The sequence below is a fragment of the Crocodylus porosus genome, unplaced genomic scaffold (assembly GCF_001723895.1).
Source record: "Crocodylus porosus isolate Cpor-Errol unplaced genomic scaffold, CroPor_comp1, whole genome shotgun sequence".
Classification (NCBI taxonomy): Eukaryota; Metazoa; Chordata; order Crocodylia; family Crocodylidae; genus Crocodylus; species Crocodylus porosus.
Genome location: NW_017728943.1, coordinates 79,442,799 through 79,458,472, shown reverse-complemented (window position 1 = coordinate 79,458,472; position 15,674 = coordinate 79,442,799). Strand labels below are relative to the sequence as shown.

Sequence of the window (15,674 nt, the reverse complement as noted above, 5' to 3'; positions counted from 1 at the left end):
TCGAGGCAAGACCCTCCACCAGCAAAAAGATTACGACTCGCTGAAGGCTCAGATGATGGTTAGCATTTTTTAGCAATAAAGTATTTTTTAATTAACATAAGGATATTGCACACTTAATAGACTACAGTATAGTGTAAACATAACTTTTATATGCACCGGGAAAACAAAAAATTCGTGTGACTCACTTTATTGCCATATTCGCTTTATTGCGGTGGTCTGGAACCGAACCCGCAATATCTCCGAGGTATGCCTGTACAATATATTGAATGGCTATGACTCTTGTACATGTGAAACATGAGAGCACTTACACTTTTGTAGCTATAATTTATAATTCATTAAATGCTTTTTGATTTGTCTGTTCTGTATTTTATTAAATATTTTTACGTGTGTTTAATTAAAAATCTTTCAATTTTTAAATTGTACTAATCTGTATCTTGTAGATTTATTACTGCTGAAGACGTAGCTTGGTTTGATAAAACCATTTCTCGAGCAGTTGAGGAATGTGTGGGTGCAGGATTAGAATCAGTTCTCCAGAATGAACCATATTTTGTAGATTTTTTACGGGAAATGCCTGAACCCACTGGAGAAGAACCTGAAGATTTTGTATTTGAAGCACCAAAAATGTATGAAGAGGTATTTTATTTTACATGTGGCATATTGCTGAGTTCACATTATATGGAAATTTTACTAAACGTGCTGAATTTCTGGGGAATACATTTCTAGATTTGTCAGGTCAGTCATTTTATCCACATTTTTAAAAAGTCTTAAAATGTGGTAAGGAATCTACCTTATCAATGTAGTTCGTTCTCCACTGTCAGAGACATATATGACTCTCCCTAGTTGAACCCATTGAAACAATGTTGTGTTTCTTTGTGGACAGTTACTTGCATTTTAAGACAGCACTGAGGAGTCTCCAAACAATTTTAAAACCTGAGAAATAAATACACAAAAGTCTTAAATTAATGTATGAAAATTAACTTTTTCTCTTTCAGATTCCCACTTTTGAATTTCTGTGCGAAAGACTTCAAGCGTACCAAAAAAGTTACAATGAATGCATCAGGGGATCATTTCTCGATCTGGTGTTTTTTAAAGATGCAATGACTCATCTTGTTAAGGTTGATGGGTTTTTTTTAACATATTTTGTTTAGATGAATAAAACTCATGAGTCGCCTGTACTACAGAACTAGAATGGCAATCTGAATTCAAATAGTCTATCAGATATTGTACAGAATGTAATTGTGTGCACACCTAAATCCTCTTAGAAGGAAGGAATAGGATACAGACACCTTGATATAGAAGCCAGGCTTGTATATGAGTTATAGGGTGGATGTAACATGCTTCCTAGTTTACATTGTCTTGGAAATGTAAGTTTTTAAAGTTAAACGTTGATGTCAAGATATACATGAGTAATACCTATGAGGTTTAAAAAAGGATAGAATAATCAGTGAAGAATGGAATATGGAATGCCTTTTAAGTTAATGTAAAGGTATATGTGTGGGGAAGTCATTCAGAAATAACTGTATCAAAGGAAGCATCAGTGGCAGATATATTAGAAGATAATGGTAAGTGATAAGATAATGATAAGTGACTGCTTTAATGCTTTGTCAGCAGCAAAAATTGCCAAGCCTTAGGTTGTATAAAAAAGAAAATGGTTCCTTTCAACACGTTACACAAGATGGAATATTGAAGTGTTCTGTAACTGGCAGGGCTACCTGGCTTCTTTGACTTGAGTGAGTCTGCCTTCCCACCTCTGTATGTTATGATAATACTGTATTTACTGGAATGCCACATGAGATTTTTTTTTTTTCCCCTCCAATCAGCATGGAGGTGGGAAAAGCCCCTCATTTTATATTTGTATATAAAGAAGCTTCATTAAATACATTGTCTATTTTTAAACTGTGGCCAAAAGCAGCATGTGCTCAGTAATGCAAACCAACTATAAGCCTTGCATATCTCGCTTACATATTTCTCATAGATGAACAATCTCAAGTCTGGCAGCCCTCATCCCTTCATCTCTCTTACTTTGTACAGTTCAGATCTAGCCAACCTTTCTCTATTGGCGTTCCAGAAGAACATACGTATTTACCTCTGTACTTTTGCTATCTGCCACCATGTCAGTGAACACAATTCCTGTATACAGAATAATCAGCAGTAGCACAGCCTTAAACACTGCCACTTTTCCAGCAAAGGACAGTGTCCTTTTGAATTATAACCAAAATATTTGTCATAGCCTTGCCATAATCCTTTTCCATGCTGTATTACTTTTCTTTTTGGCATCCATCAAGAACCCTAGCACTCTGATTTCTCTCTCTTTTATTTGATGGCCCAGCTTCTCCAAATTCTTCCAGTTCCCCACTCTCATTATACTTTTTGATCTATTTAGTTTAACCCCCACTACTTTTCCATATTCTGATGTATGTTTTAGCACGCTTTCCATTGAAAGTCTATCTCTAATTACAACATTTATATCATCCCTGTATACTACACATTTTACCTCACCCGATCCCAGTATCTTTACTCTGCTTATGACCTTTTGTTTTCTTATTCTTTGGGCTAATGGTTCCATGTCACACACAAATAGTAGTGGTGACAGGGGCACCCTTTTCTCACCCCATATGGATTTTAAAGAATCCATAGGTGCCCATGGATTTGGACTTGACTCTGTTTGTCTATACAATAAACTTATCCAGCATATTAATTTCTTGGGGAACCCCATTTTCCTAGCTCCTCAAATATGTAAGCTTGATCCACTCTATCATATACTTTTTTCTAAACCTAGGTTTGCTTTACCTTTTTTTTTTTTTTTTGCCTCTCTTGGACATGAGACAGTTTACCTCTGATCACAGTGATTTCTTTGGAGATCCTTCTACCTAGTACTTGGCATACCTGGTTTTCCTGTATAATCTGATAGAGGTTTTTTCTCCTCCTCAAAGCCAACATCTTGGCCATTAACTTATAGTTCATATTAGACGGCATAATCAGTCTGGTTTTTAAAGAGTTCCTTCTCCCCTTTTTCAAAGAATATGATCACAACCTCCCTTGCAAAATCTGTCCCTGTCTCTTCTGTTTCTGCTATTTCCTCAAACACTTCCACTGTATCTGTCCCTATCCGTGCCCAGAACTTTTCTTAAAATTTCATAGGTCCTTCTGCTGATGTCCACATGTTTGTCCCCTACTTTCTCTACTGACATGACCCTCCATGTTTCTCTGCATATTTCTTCCAAAAAATCTCATATCCTTCTCTGTCTCAGTAAATCAAGTCCCAAATCTTTTGGTTCAAGAAAGTAGTCAGACTGGTGAGATGCCCCACCTGCACCTCCAAAATCTCAAACAGTACCTTTTTCAAGATATCGTATCTGTTCATTGTTGATCCTGTCTGCCTCCTGTCACTGGTTAAAGTTGTCTTTATCCTCATCCTTCACTCCTCTCTAGCTTCTCTCAGTGTCTTTTCCACATTTTCCTGCCATGCCAATCCTGGTGGGTCAGCCTGCTGTTGTGGTCCTGCTGTCCTCTGCTTCTCCTCTGCTCCTGTCTGCTTTCTGGCATCATCATGCTCATCATTGCTGCCTCCACATATACATTTTTGGACGATCCAAAGACTTGTGACAAGTCATGAATGGGAGGCTAATTAGCACATGGATCCTCTCTGAGTGGGGGAGGTATGTCTGGAATACACATACATACTGAGCAGTACTGAGGTATGGGGTCATGATGGCTTGAAATGCTGTTGACTGTTCTGGGGCCCAGCCCAATGAACTATGTGGTAAATCCTCAGCTTTTTGGCTTTGGACTAATATCATGAATTGTTTGTACTATATATAAGTAAATGCCAATGTGTTCCTTAAAAGTGTGTTTATGGAGTATTTGTATTAAAATTTGCAGCAGTTTCAAAAAAATGTAACATGCATCAATTTTGGATGAACTAAGTTTATGGGTACTATATGCAAATTACTACAGCTATGTTTAAGTTCAGTGTTTTCCAATTTGCTCTTCAATTCCATGTGCTCAGGGAGAGACAGCGTGGTCAGACAATAAGTGTGGCAGGGGAGGGGTGCATGGGGAGAAAGGGCTGCAAGGGGAGAGAAGTCTGGGGGAGGCAAAAAGAGTACTACCTGATGCCATGGTTTTATTTTCCCTGCTGTAGCGGTGGGATGGGAACAGATTCAAGCCAAACCCCCAATGATTAGATTCTACACCTGGAAAATCGTAACAAAATTATATATTTTCCATATATAGAATCTAATTATTGGGGGTGTCATCAAGGTCATCTTATATTTGAGTAAATATCATATGCCCTTTATTTACTTATGTATGACACACAGTGCTACATAAATATATTTGATGCAAAATGGCATAGTTCAGGGGTGCTTGACCCCCCCAGCCCATATCCAGATCCAGCCCACTGCAGTCATCCAGCCTGCAGTGCTACCCATGAGTATGTGGAGAGCTCATGCATGATGGCCCTGCATGGTAGATTGGGTATCAGTCTTAAATTCTACATATGTTTTATTTTGAAATCACACATGTTCTTCAAGAATTAGAAGATCTATGCCACGTTTCTACATGCAAGTCTCACATAGCTTTTGGGGGGATGTAATACTGCTTTATTTGGAAATCAGGTCCTCCTAACTTTTCTGGAACAGAAAGCTCTCTGCAAAACAAAGAATCCTTCTGCTGATCTCTGAGATGTCAAAAGGGCTTCTACCAAATAAGTTTGGAATATAATATATGTAGGGATGGACTCAAATCACAGAGCCCAGGGCCAAATTTCACGGACTTGTTGTGGCTCCAAGGTCCAATTTCATGGGCAAAATATGGTTGCCCCCCATGCCTCTGATTGGCTGGAGCAGCCAGTAGACACATGGGCTGCCACTGCCCCCTGGCCCAGCCTGTCCTCACTCCCTACTCAGCCCCACATGGCGGCAGAGAGTGGGACAGTCCCCCCTGACTCCCTGCAGACATAGGGATGGGCTGCCACCATGCTGCTGCTCCCCAGCCAGGTGACACTGCCCACCTGCCCCAACCTGGCTCTGCTTTTCCTGGCCAAACCCTGCTCCTTCTGGCCCCACACATGCATGTGGATGGGTCACTGCCACGCCACTGCCCTGGCCAAGCCACGCGCCCCCTCCCTGCCTGCCCGCCTTGGCCTAGCTCTGCTCCTTTTGGCCTAGCCCCACTCCCCCCACCACAACCCAGTTATACTGCCCTGTCTTGCCCCACCGCAGCTCTGCTTTCCTGGCCCAGCCCCACTTTCCACAATCCCATTCCCTACCTTCCACAGCACCCACTTACAGTGTGACGGGCCCAGATGGGTTGGGTGGCTGTGACTGTGGCTGTGGCTGCAGCGAAAAAAAATCAAGGCTAGGCCAGTCCCTGTCTACCCAGGTTGCAGGGCTGAGAGACTGCATGAGGGCCATTCTAGCTTAATCAGGAGGAAAAAAAGAAAACCCTTTTATTTTTATACAGAGCCCAGCTTTTCTCGGCTTTTTTTGCGGGGCTCCTTTTTCACAGATTTCTCTGATTTTTGCAGAAAATCCCTGATTTTGCTTTTTCCATGGAAATTGTGACATTGTGATTTTGGTACATCCCTAAATATAACCAATATTTAATTCTGTTACTCTTCTATAACTAAACAAATACAACAGCACTGATTAACTTCATTTTTTAAAATAGATTTCACGAATAATTCGGACAGCATGTGGAAATGCTTTACTTGTGGGAGTTGGTGGTTCTGGCAAACAGAGTCTTTCAAGGTTGGCCTCTTTTATAGCAGGATATAGGATATTTCAGATCACTTTAACTAGGTAAGAAATCGATTTTTTTTCTTGCTTTCCTTTTTTACACCTAGAAACTAATGTTTTTTTTTAAAAAAAAATCCGTATTTAGCCACCACTTTAAAAGGAGTAAATTAAAAAAAATGATGTGATCAACTTATACAGTATTGGTTGCAGGTGATTTTACACTAGGGTCTTGATTTGGCAAAATATCCCTTTTTGGAAAAATACTTTTAAGCTGATGCTTAAGTACTTTCCTAAGTCAGGGTCTGAGACTTCCCATTGATCTAACTGAAAGATGGAATGTATCCTGGTCAAAGTGGGTGGATCTTATAATCTGAAAGTGCTGTAATTCTATATTGTATTTTCAGCTAATTTGTGATTTCTGTTATTTTTCATAGATCATATAATGTGAGCAATCTTACAGATGATTTAAAACTGCTGTATAAAGTAGCTGGAGCAGAAGGAAAAGGCATTACCTTCATTTTCACTGATAATGAAATAAAAGATGAGGCTTTTCTGGAATACCTTAACAATTTGCTGTCCTCAGGAGAGGTTAGAGCCTCAAACTAGCAAGCTGTATTTTACCAATCAGAAGCATCAGTATTTGTTCCTAATTGGTTTACAAAAAACTAGAACTCTTGGTTCCTCCTTAATTGATTGTCATTGATTCTGGTAATAGTTTATGGGGCAGACAAGAATCTGTATCCCAAATACTGCAAATCTTGGGACTGTCTGGTGGGGCAAAACTGAATCTAGATCAGTGCTTTTGCAAAGGTGTATTTGAGTCTTAAAAGTATAGTACTTGTCTTTGGAGCACAGACAAGAAACCATGGCTTCTCCTTCTAGCAGTGGGCTGTAACCATTCACCCATGGAGGGATGGTCTTCTCTTATTTGCTCCTTTTACATGCTGTGCATTGTATGTTACATAGTCATTACTTAAAAAATAGAAATTACAGTCATAGCACAAACTGTAATACTCAGAGTGCGGTCATAAATTACCATGGCATACTTTGTCTTGTTTACTGTGCTTCTACTCCTGTGATCCTTAACTCTTTGCACTCAATGGCCCAATATCAACAGGAGGAGTGGGCAATGGCTTTAATTAGCTTATTCTGTACCCACTGGTTAGAACATTCTTATTAAAAATGGGAGTTGCGAATCACTTTAGACTCAATAGGGCTAAACCCAGGTCTCCCATTTCCTAGATGATTGCTCTAATCATAGATATATTGTGGTACAGCCACCAGCACTAGTCTTTGACAGTATTGAATTCAGCTCAAAGTTAGCAAGTTCTGCTCCAAGTGCACTCAATGAATCAAGTCCCTCTAAGGACGTAGGCATATCCCCAGCATCAAACAGGATCTCTTCTGTGTCTGTGCATGCCCAGAAGCTTCTAAATCAACCAATTTTTTGTGCATAATGTTAGATAAACCAACTAGAGAAAGACAGTGATATATTATAATTATGAACTGTAATCATTATTATTTAATGCAATTTCTTATCATGTCAATTTTGATTTTGTTTAAAGATTTCTAATTTATTTGCTCGGGATGAACTGGATGAAATCACTCAAGGATTAATATCTGTGATGAAAAAAGAGCTGCCTCGAAATCCTCCTACATATGATAATCTTTATGAGTATTTTATATCTCGGGCAAAGAAGAATTTGCATGTAGTTCTCTGCTTTTCTCCTGTGAGTTTTATTTTTATAACTACCTTGTTTATTTCCATAAATAGATTCTCTCATAAATATATTGTAATCATACAACTTTTATAATTTTGGGAATTGTTACAGACAGAAACATAAGCTTTAAAGATGAATAAAAATGTGACTAAAATCTATACTAAAATTGGTGGAGCTAGTGCAAATAATATTAATAATTGCCAAAATTTAAAGAGAGAACAGTTTAAAGTGGAATCATCTTTTATATGCAAAGACTATTCAGGGTTTTCTTGTTTTTCTTCTTCAACAGTAGCAAACTTTGCTATAAAACAGCAAATGAAGCTTCTTTAATTGTTTTAGATTTTTGTGAAGTCACTGCTGCTTGGCAGATAAACAGGAACCCTTGAAGCATACCAGAGCAGATGAAAAACTTTACCTTTTAAATGAAATTAAGGTTCTGCTCATCTGAAGTAGTTGCTTCTTATTTTGTTGATAATATTGAGGATTTCAAGGTAGCTAAATAAAATAGGATGCAGCAGTAAGGTAAACACTGTAGCCAGGTACAGATATTACACATGAACTGGTATAAGTGACTGAAAACTGGCTTAATCTGTAACAGAACAGAAGTTCAGTGCACATAGACTGGTTTAAAATGGCAGCACCCGGTTTAACATAGACCTTGCTGTGCTGAGCTCCAGCAAGATGCAGTGAGCACCTTGGTAGGTTTTGCCAGCTGCTGCTAGTGCAGAACTCCAGAAAAATGCACTGAGCTGCCTGGGAGCCTTACACTGGGCAGTGGAGAAAAGAGCACTCCATAAAAGGAAGTATCAGGCCTCTTGTCTGCTGATGGTGCCGAGCTCAAATGGGCCTGATCCTTTCTTCTTTGGAATGCTCCTGTCTCTGCTCCCTGGCACGAGCCTCCTGGGCTGCCCAGTGCATCTTGATAGCTGTCACTTCCAGTGAGCTCTGCCAGCTCCCATCGTAGCTTGGGTGACAGCAGCAGTGGGTGACTTGCCATGATGACATGCTCTGGGACTTTCCTGGAAAACTAGGGCTGGGCACAGGGGAGGATCCACAGTGGCAGTAGGGGTTGGAGCTGTGTGTTTGACAGCTGATCAGGGTGGCCCCAGCTCAGCTGTACTCAACTGCCCTTAGCAATCTGTTGCACTTTGGGAGGTATGCAGGAGTGCCCCCACCTTCTGGCCTTGGCCAGTGCAGACATCAGCATGCCTGTCCTAATCAACAAATGAATGTGTGTTCTTTTCACTCATGATTCAATCTACGCACCTTAGAGAAACCTGTGTAGATTGAACTGATTCTGCCTCAGGTTTTTTGAATGTCTGTACCTAGCCTATGCATAAAGTTATAAGGGTAACAACAACATTAACAAAAACCAAACTAAGATAATTCTTTTATATGCATAACATTTTTAAGACTTGTATTTGGTATCTGGTATTCTATATTAAACATTGTTTTAAAATTTTCACTCTTTTTAGGTAGGCGAGAAGTTTCGTGCTCGTTCTTTGAAATTTCCTGGTCTGATATCAGGCTGCACTATGGACTGGTTTAATCGGTGGCCTAAGGAAGCTCTTGTTGCTGTAGCTAGTTATTTTCTTTCAGAATTTAACATGGTCTGTTCCACTTCAGTTAAAGCACGTGTAGTAGAAACTATGGGCCTCTTCCATGATATAGTTTCTGAGAGCTGTGATAATTATTTTCAGAGGTAACATTTTATGAAAGTGGAATAGTTAAATAACTACAAAATATTGTCACCAATTGTTTTATGTCATTGTAATAGATGAAGTTATAATCAGCTTTCCCAGTTTACAGAAGTGAAAGTAGTATGCCAATAAACACAAAGTCCATAAACACTAATTGCAAGGATAGTACAGCTATGTTACCTTTTTTCTCACTGTATAAGAATGAAAAGGATAGAATAAATTTTAATATAGCTTTTATGGGTAACTGGACATAAGTTTTAATTGTCATCGTTATTCTAAAGAAATACTGGGATTTTTTACTTCATTTAAATGCTTTTTTCCCTATATTTTTAACAGTAATTACATTACAATTAAGATCTACTTTGTAAAACCTATATTTAAAGCAAAAAATGAAAGCCACGATATTGTTCTATATTAAATAAGAGCTATTGATATTCTGTCTTTCAGATATCGAAGAAGAGCACATGTTACACCCAAATCTTATCTCTCTTTCATAAATGGTTATAAAGAAGTTTATGCTGATAAGCTAGAAAATATTAATGAACAAGCTGAACGTATGCAAATAGGTATGATGGATAGGGGTTAAAGATAACTTCTCATATGCGATCTCAGATGTGTTTTTATAGTGCGGTATCTTATTCACTGGTCATTTAAGATAAATCCAGTAGCCCAAACTAGAATTCTACAAGTTTAACATGTATAAATATGTGTTCATAATATGGCCAAATTGATTGGTCTGAAAAAGGCACAGACAAACATTAAAAAGTGGTTTAATAATCTATTTGACCATTCTCTGTAAGAAAATAAAATGTTTAATATTTTCAGTTTACCTTTTGTAACAGAAAATACAAGTTGAAAATAGCCAGAAATAACACCTTTCTAATTGGCTTAGATTTCAAAAAGGCAGCATAAAGTTACCTCACTTTTTCATGAAGTTCCTGCATTAGTAGTGGGGCTTCAGGGCAAAGATATTGCTTTGCCTACCACTTCACCTACTATTTTAAATATGGCTGGAGTTGAGAGTATGAGGAAAGTGATAGGCTTTTGCTGCCTCTGCTGCTGATACCTGTAATAGTTTATAAAAGAACTTCCTTAAGTTCATTATTATAATTAAAACAGGTAATGCTATTTATTATTAAGACTGACCCATATTTCTCATTACAAGACTCTGTTTTCATTTGCTTGTAACTTTGTAAGAACTTTACCATTCAGAATGAAATTGTCCATGTTAAATATTTGCCTCAAGTGAGGATGATCTAAGCAGGGATGTTAAAGATATGGCTTATGGGGTGGATCCAGCCTACAAAGCCACATCATCCAGCCTGTGGTGCTGAGTGTAAATCTCGGACTGGACCTGCACATTGCATGCCCTGGACTGGCCGGCCCCACATGCAGCATGTGCCATCCGGACCCCTGCATGCTGCACGTGGAGGCAGTCTGGCATACACTCATGATTCAATGAGCCAGTGCATGTGCTACACATGTCATGCAACACCTGCCTGTGCACCAAGTCCAGCTGCTGGCCAGCTTTGTGCTCCACATGCAGCCTGTGGGTTATGATGAGTTTGATACCCATGATCTAGAGGTTTCAATATTGCTGATGGAACATGGGATTGTCAATACAATAATGAAATTTGTTCTTTTCAATTTTTTAAAAAAAATTCCAGTCTTCATTAATTGAATATTCAAGATGACAATGAACTGCTTCAAAGCTGGAAATGGCCAAATTTGAGGCTGCTTTTGCTACTTGAATCTATCTCCTTGTTTATATGCATGTATATGCATGATCTGACCTCAATACCTGCAAAGCTCCTCAAATAATCTATTGTGAAGCACCTTAAGGAGTACAAGGTAATCAGGAGTAGCCAACATGGATTCACTAATTGAGTAATTGAGTGAGTCATGCCTGACCAACCTGATTTTCTTTTGTGATAAGGTGACAGGCTCTGTGTATGAGGGAGAACAGTGGATGTGATAAAAACCTTGCTAAAATCAAGGTATGACACTCATCCATGACATTCTCATTAACAAGCTAACAATATAAGACTTGATTAAAGTAGTGTAAAATAGTTGAATCATCTTGCTCAATGAGTAGTCCTCAGTGGCTCAGTGTCTAGTTGGAAGGAGGTATCAAGTGGGGCTCCCCAGGATTCTGTCCTTCGTCCAGTGTTGTTTAACATCTTTATTAATGGATGATGGAATTGAGTAGATTCTTAATAAATTTGCAGATGACACCAACTTGGGTGGAGCTGCAGGCATTTTGGAGGGGAGGGCTAGGATCCAGAATGACCTGGATAGACTGGAAAAATTATTCAAAATCAGTGAGCTGAGATTCAGTGAGGACAAGTGCAGAGTTCTGCATTTGGAATGGAATAATTGCATGCACAAATACAGATTAGGAATGATTGGCTAAGCTGTAGTACAGCAGAGAAGTTCCTGAGGCCATGAGCTGAATAATAGCCAACAGTGTGCTCTTATTGCAAAAAAGGCCAACAGTAAAATGGGTTGTATTAACAGGAGTGTCACTTGCAAATCAATGGAAGTGATTTTTCTGCTCTGTTTGGCCTCACCTGGAGTACTGTGCCCATTCTTAAGTCCCACAGATTGCAAAGATTATAGCAAAGAGTGATAAAAATGATTAGGGGCCTAGGAGGCAAGGCTTACGAAGAAAAGTTGAAAGAACTAGGGTCAGGAGAAAAGAAGACACGATTTGAAAAAAATGTTCAAATAGCTGAAAGGTGATTATGGAGAGGGTGGAGATGGGCTTTTCTCAGTGGCTGTAGGGGACAGGAGTAGAAGCAATGGTTTCAAGCTGCTGCAGAGGAAATTTTAGGTTGAAGATGGAACTTTCTGAGGGTGCTCAAGCATTGGAGCAGGCTACCTAGAGTAATTTTGGAATCTCTATCCCTGGAAATTGTCAAGGGTAGGTTGAATAGACACTTGGCTGGGATGGTTTAGTCAGGGATAATTCTGCCTTAAGCGCAGGGCTAGACTAGACCTCATGGCTAGGTACAGACAACCAAAAAGCCCAAGGCTGAATCAATTCACTCTTTGCAGGTTAGTTTAAACTGCACAAATTAAATTAAAACAGAGTTGAACAGACACTTACCTTTGATTCAGGAAATGCAGCCACATGCCTGCAGTATCTCAGGCCAGAAGCCTGGAGGCACTGCAGCATGGCTCTCTGTTTGTGTGTTCACTTCTTCCTGCTGCCCCTGAGGTCTTGGATTTGCAGTTCAGAAGTATAAGAGCAGCACTCCGCAGCATTGCTCATCATTTCCTCTTCCTGCTTCCAGATGCTTTTGGGATTTGTAGTTCACAGTTGCAGCCAGCAGTTAGTTTGAACAGGGGAAGGGGTGTTTAACCCCCTTCCTTGGCCACAGACCACAGCTGGGCTTTGCCTGGAGGGGGCAGTCCCTCCCACTTTCAGACTGGGCTGCATCTCCAGCTGGGCTTGCCACCCCCTCCCCTCTCATCAGCCAGCTCTCACTACTCCAGCTAGCGAGCAGAGGGGTAGGGCCAGCCCTGCTCTCTGGAGCAGACAGCACAGCACAGCCCCGGGCAGCAAAATGCTATGATACTGGAGGACTCTGATTTAATTGAACCAGGAAGGGGACTAGAACAGAAGTTTCATAAACTGGTTGAGCCAGATCAGTTAAGTCAGATACTATATTCAACCCAGTTTATCTTAAACCAGTTTCAGCCATTTTGAAACTGGTTTATGTGCACTAAGCTTCCATTCTATTACAAATTTAAGCCAGTTTCTGATCACTTAAACTGGTTTATGTGTAAGTTCTGTCCCTAACCTGTAAGTTTACTTCCAGCCCTACTTTCTTATGATCTTATGATTCATGATATATGATTTAGTCATGATTTATGATATAGTCTTTAATTGCATGACTACATGCAATTTTTTCTATGATACATCTACTTCATTTATTGCACATTAAGGATAATGTTCACTTAATTGGCAGATATTCTATATCTATCTTTGTTTATCATTGTGTGGCCCAATGTTTTATATACTGCATGCTGTTGAAACCCCTCTCTGAACATAGGTTTATTAATTTACTCCTGCATTAAGGCAGTCATCACAAATATCTTCACAAATACTGTATGATTTATTTTCAGAATTACCCTGTAAGGTAATGTATTATTAAGGCCATTTTGTAAATATGAAACTGAAATGAAATTTCTGGGAATATTGTTTATGATGCTGCATCAAATAGCTGTGTGGGTCTGGTGAGGTGATCCAGTTGCTATGGCGTTTATTTGCAAGAGTGCTGTTTTGAAGTAAAAGCTTCACCAAATATGTATGGCTTGTTCTTAATTCAGCAACCAATTGTAAATTAAGCATATTGTGATTCACCTGGATATGAATTATCTTGGTTCTACTGTATTAGAACAGTGAATCTAAACCAGGGTGCCATGGTACCTAGCCATGCTGTGAGATCCTTTTAAGGGTGCCATGAGGTGCCACACACAAGTCTTTGAGAATTCGTGATCTCAAGTTAGATTTCTGTTTGGAAATCAGTAGAGTAAAATACACATATAGACAAGCATTTAAAGGGAAGAGTTACTGATACATTAACTGGAGTTCTTTGAGATGCTTTATTTTCTTATCTGCCTCTCCATATCCTATTTTAACCCATTAAATTAATCATAGAATCATAGAAGTAGGGTCGGAAGGGATCTTGTAGATCTTCAAGTCCGACCCCCTGCCTGGGCAGCAGAAAAAACTGGACTCAAATGATCCCAGCTAAGTAGGCATCAAGCCTCCTCTTAAGGGTAGGAGCCAGCACCACTTCCCTTGGAAGTTGGTTCCAGATCCTAGTCACCCTAACTGTGAAGTAGTTCTTACGGATGTCTAATCTAAACCTACTCTGCAACAACTTGTGGCCGTTATTTCTTGTTATGCCAGGGGGTGCTAGGGGAAACAAGGTCTCTCCCAAACCCTTTTAGTTCCCCCTAGTGAGTTTATAGATGGTCACCAGGTCCCCCCTCAGCCTTCTCTTGTGAAGGCTGAACAGGTTCAGGTCCCACAGTCTCTCACTGTAGGGTCTGCCCTGTTGTCTCCGGATCATTCAGGTGGCCCTCCTCTGGACCATCTCAGTGTTGTCCACATCCCTCCTGAAGTGGGACGCACAGAACTCGACACAGTACTCCAGCTGTGGCCTGACCAGTGTTGCATAGAGGGGGAGGATCACCTCCTTGTCCCTGCTAGAGATGCACCTGTGGATGGATGAAAAGGTGCGGTTAGCCCTGCCAACCGTGACCTCGCATTGTTGGCCCATGTTCATCTTGGAGTCAGTAATGACTCCAAGATCCCTTTCTGCTTCTGTGCTTGACCCCATCTTATAAGTGTGCTGCTGGTTACTACTGCCCAAGTGCAGCAGCCTGCACTTGTCAGTATTGAAGCGCATCCTGTTTTTGCTAGCCCACCCCTGTAACCTATCCAAGTCTTGCTGCAGTCTTTCCCTCCGTACTAGTGTGCTTGCCTCACCCCAAATTTTGGTGTCATCAGTGAATTTAAATAGGGTGCTTTTCACCCTGTCATCCAAATTGCTGATAAAGAGATTGAACAGCACGGGCCCAAGAACCGAGCCCGGGGGGACTCTGCTGATCACTTCTCCCCAGGTCGAATATGACCCATCCACCACCACCCTCTGAGTGCGACCCTTCAGCCAATCTGCAATCCATCTGACTGTGTAGGCATCAATGCCACAGTCGCCCAATTTTTTAATGAGGATGGGGTGGGAGATGGTGTCAAAGGCCTTGCTGAAGTCCAGAAAGGTAATATATAATATATGCCTGGATAGTTTTTCATTGTTAGTAATGTCCCATCCATGAAAATCAAGGCTAGTTTGTCTGTTGTCTTGTGCCTCATGCCATCATTTATGTAGGAGTTCCAGTTATGCTAAGCTATAGTTAAGCTAAAGATCTGAAAAGGAGCTCAGGAAGAACAGGCCACATGACTGCTGTATGTCCTAACAAAAAATGTAAAAAATAAAAACACACTAATGAGTGAAAAACTGACTCAAAGAAGGGAGAAGCATAAACAGTAACTGAATAGCTCAAGAAGTAATATAAAAATAAGAACACATTAATGAGGCAGAGATAAAAACTGAAAATGCAGGTGTGCAGGCTTGGTGAAAGAGACAAGTAGAAATAAACATCTCAATATGTAGACAGATAAACTTGGTGTGAGATTAAGGTATTTTGGGTATAAATACAAGGGCTACTAGATTCGTTTTTCATAGTTACCTTGGGGAGCGTGATTGATGTAGTGCGTAACTATCTGTCACAAGCAAGATTCACTAAATTGGGCTGATTGTTAAACAAACCAGTTGGTGTACTGACCAAGTGACAGTAAATGTACCTGAGTTTTGTCACTGAACATGAAGTCAAGTCCTTTTTTCTGTATCACCCATGGAATTTGGAAGGCTGCTTGCTAGCATCCACCTTCCAGAACGCACAGAACCCAGCAGCCTGCATGTCCAAAGTGACAGCAG

General features: G+C 40.1%; 1 protein-coding gene across 1 annotated transcript in view; it reads left to right on the top strand.

Moving 5' to 3' along the window:
* Positions 1-15,674, top strand: part of DNAH8 (dynein axonemal heavy chain 8) — a 310,177-nt gene that overhangs the window by 195,549 nt on the left and 98,954 nt on the right. The window contains exons 60-66 of the mRNA XM_019549625.1: positions 441-633; positions 993-1,115; positions 5,674-5,804; positions 6,176-6,329; positions 7,307-7,471; positions 8,938-9,164; positions 9,610-9,728. Of these exons, the coding sequence (XP_019405170.1) occupies positions 441-633; positions 993-1,115; positions 5,674-5,804; positions 6,176-6,329; positions 7,307-7,471; positions 8,938-9,164; positions 9,610-9,728 (1,112 nt within the window). The remainder of the gene's footprint in view (positions 1-440; positions 634-992; positions 1,116-5,673; positions 5,805-6,175; positions 6,330-7,306; positions 7,472-8,937; positions 9,165-9,609; positions 9,729-15,674) is intronic.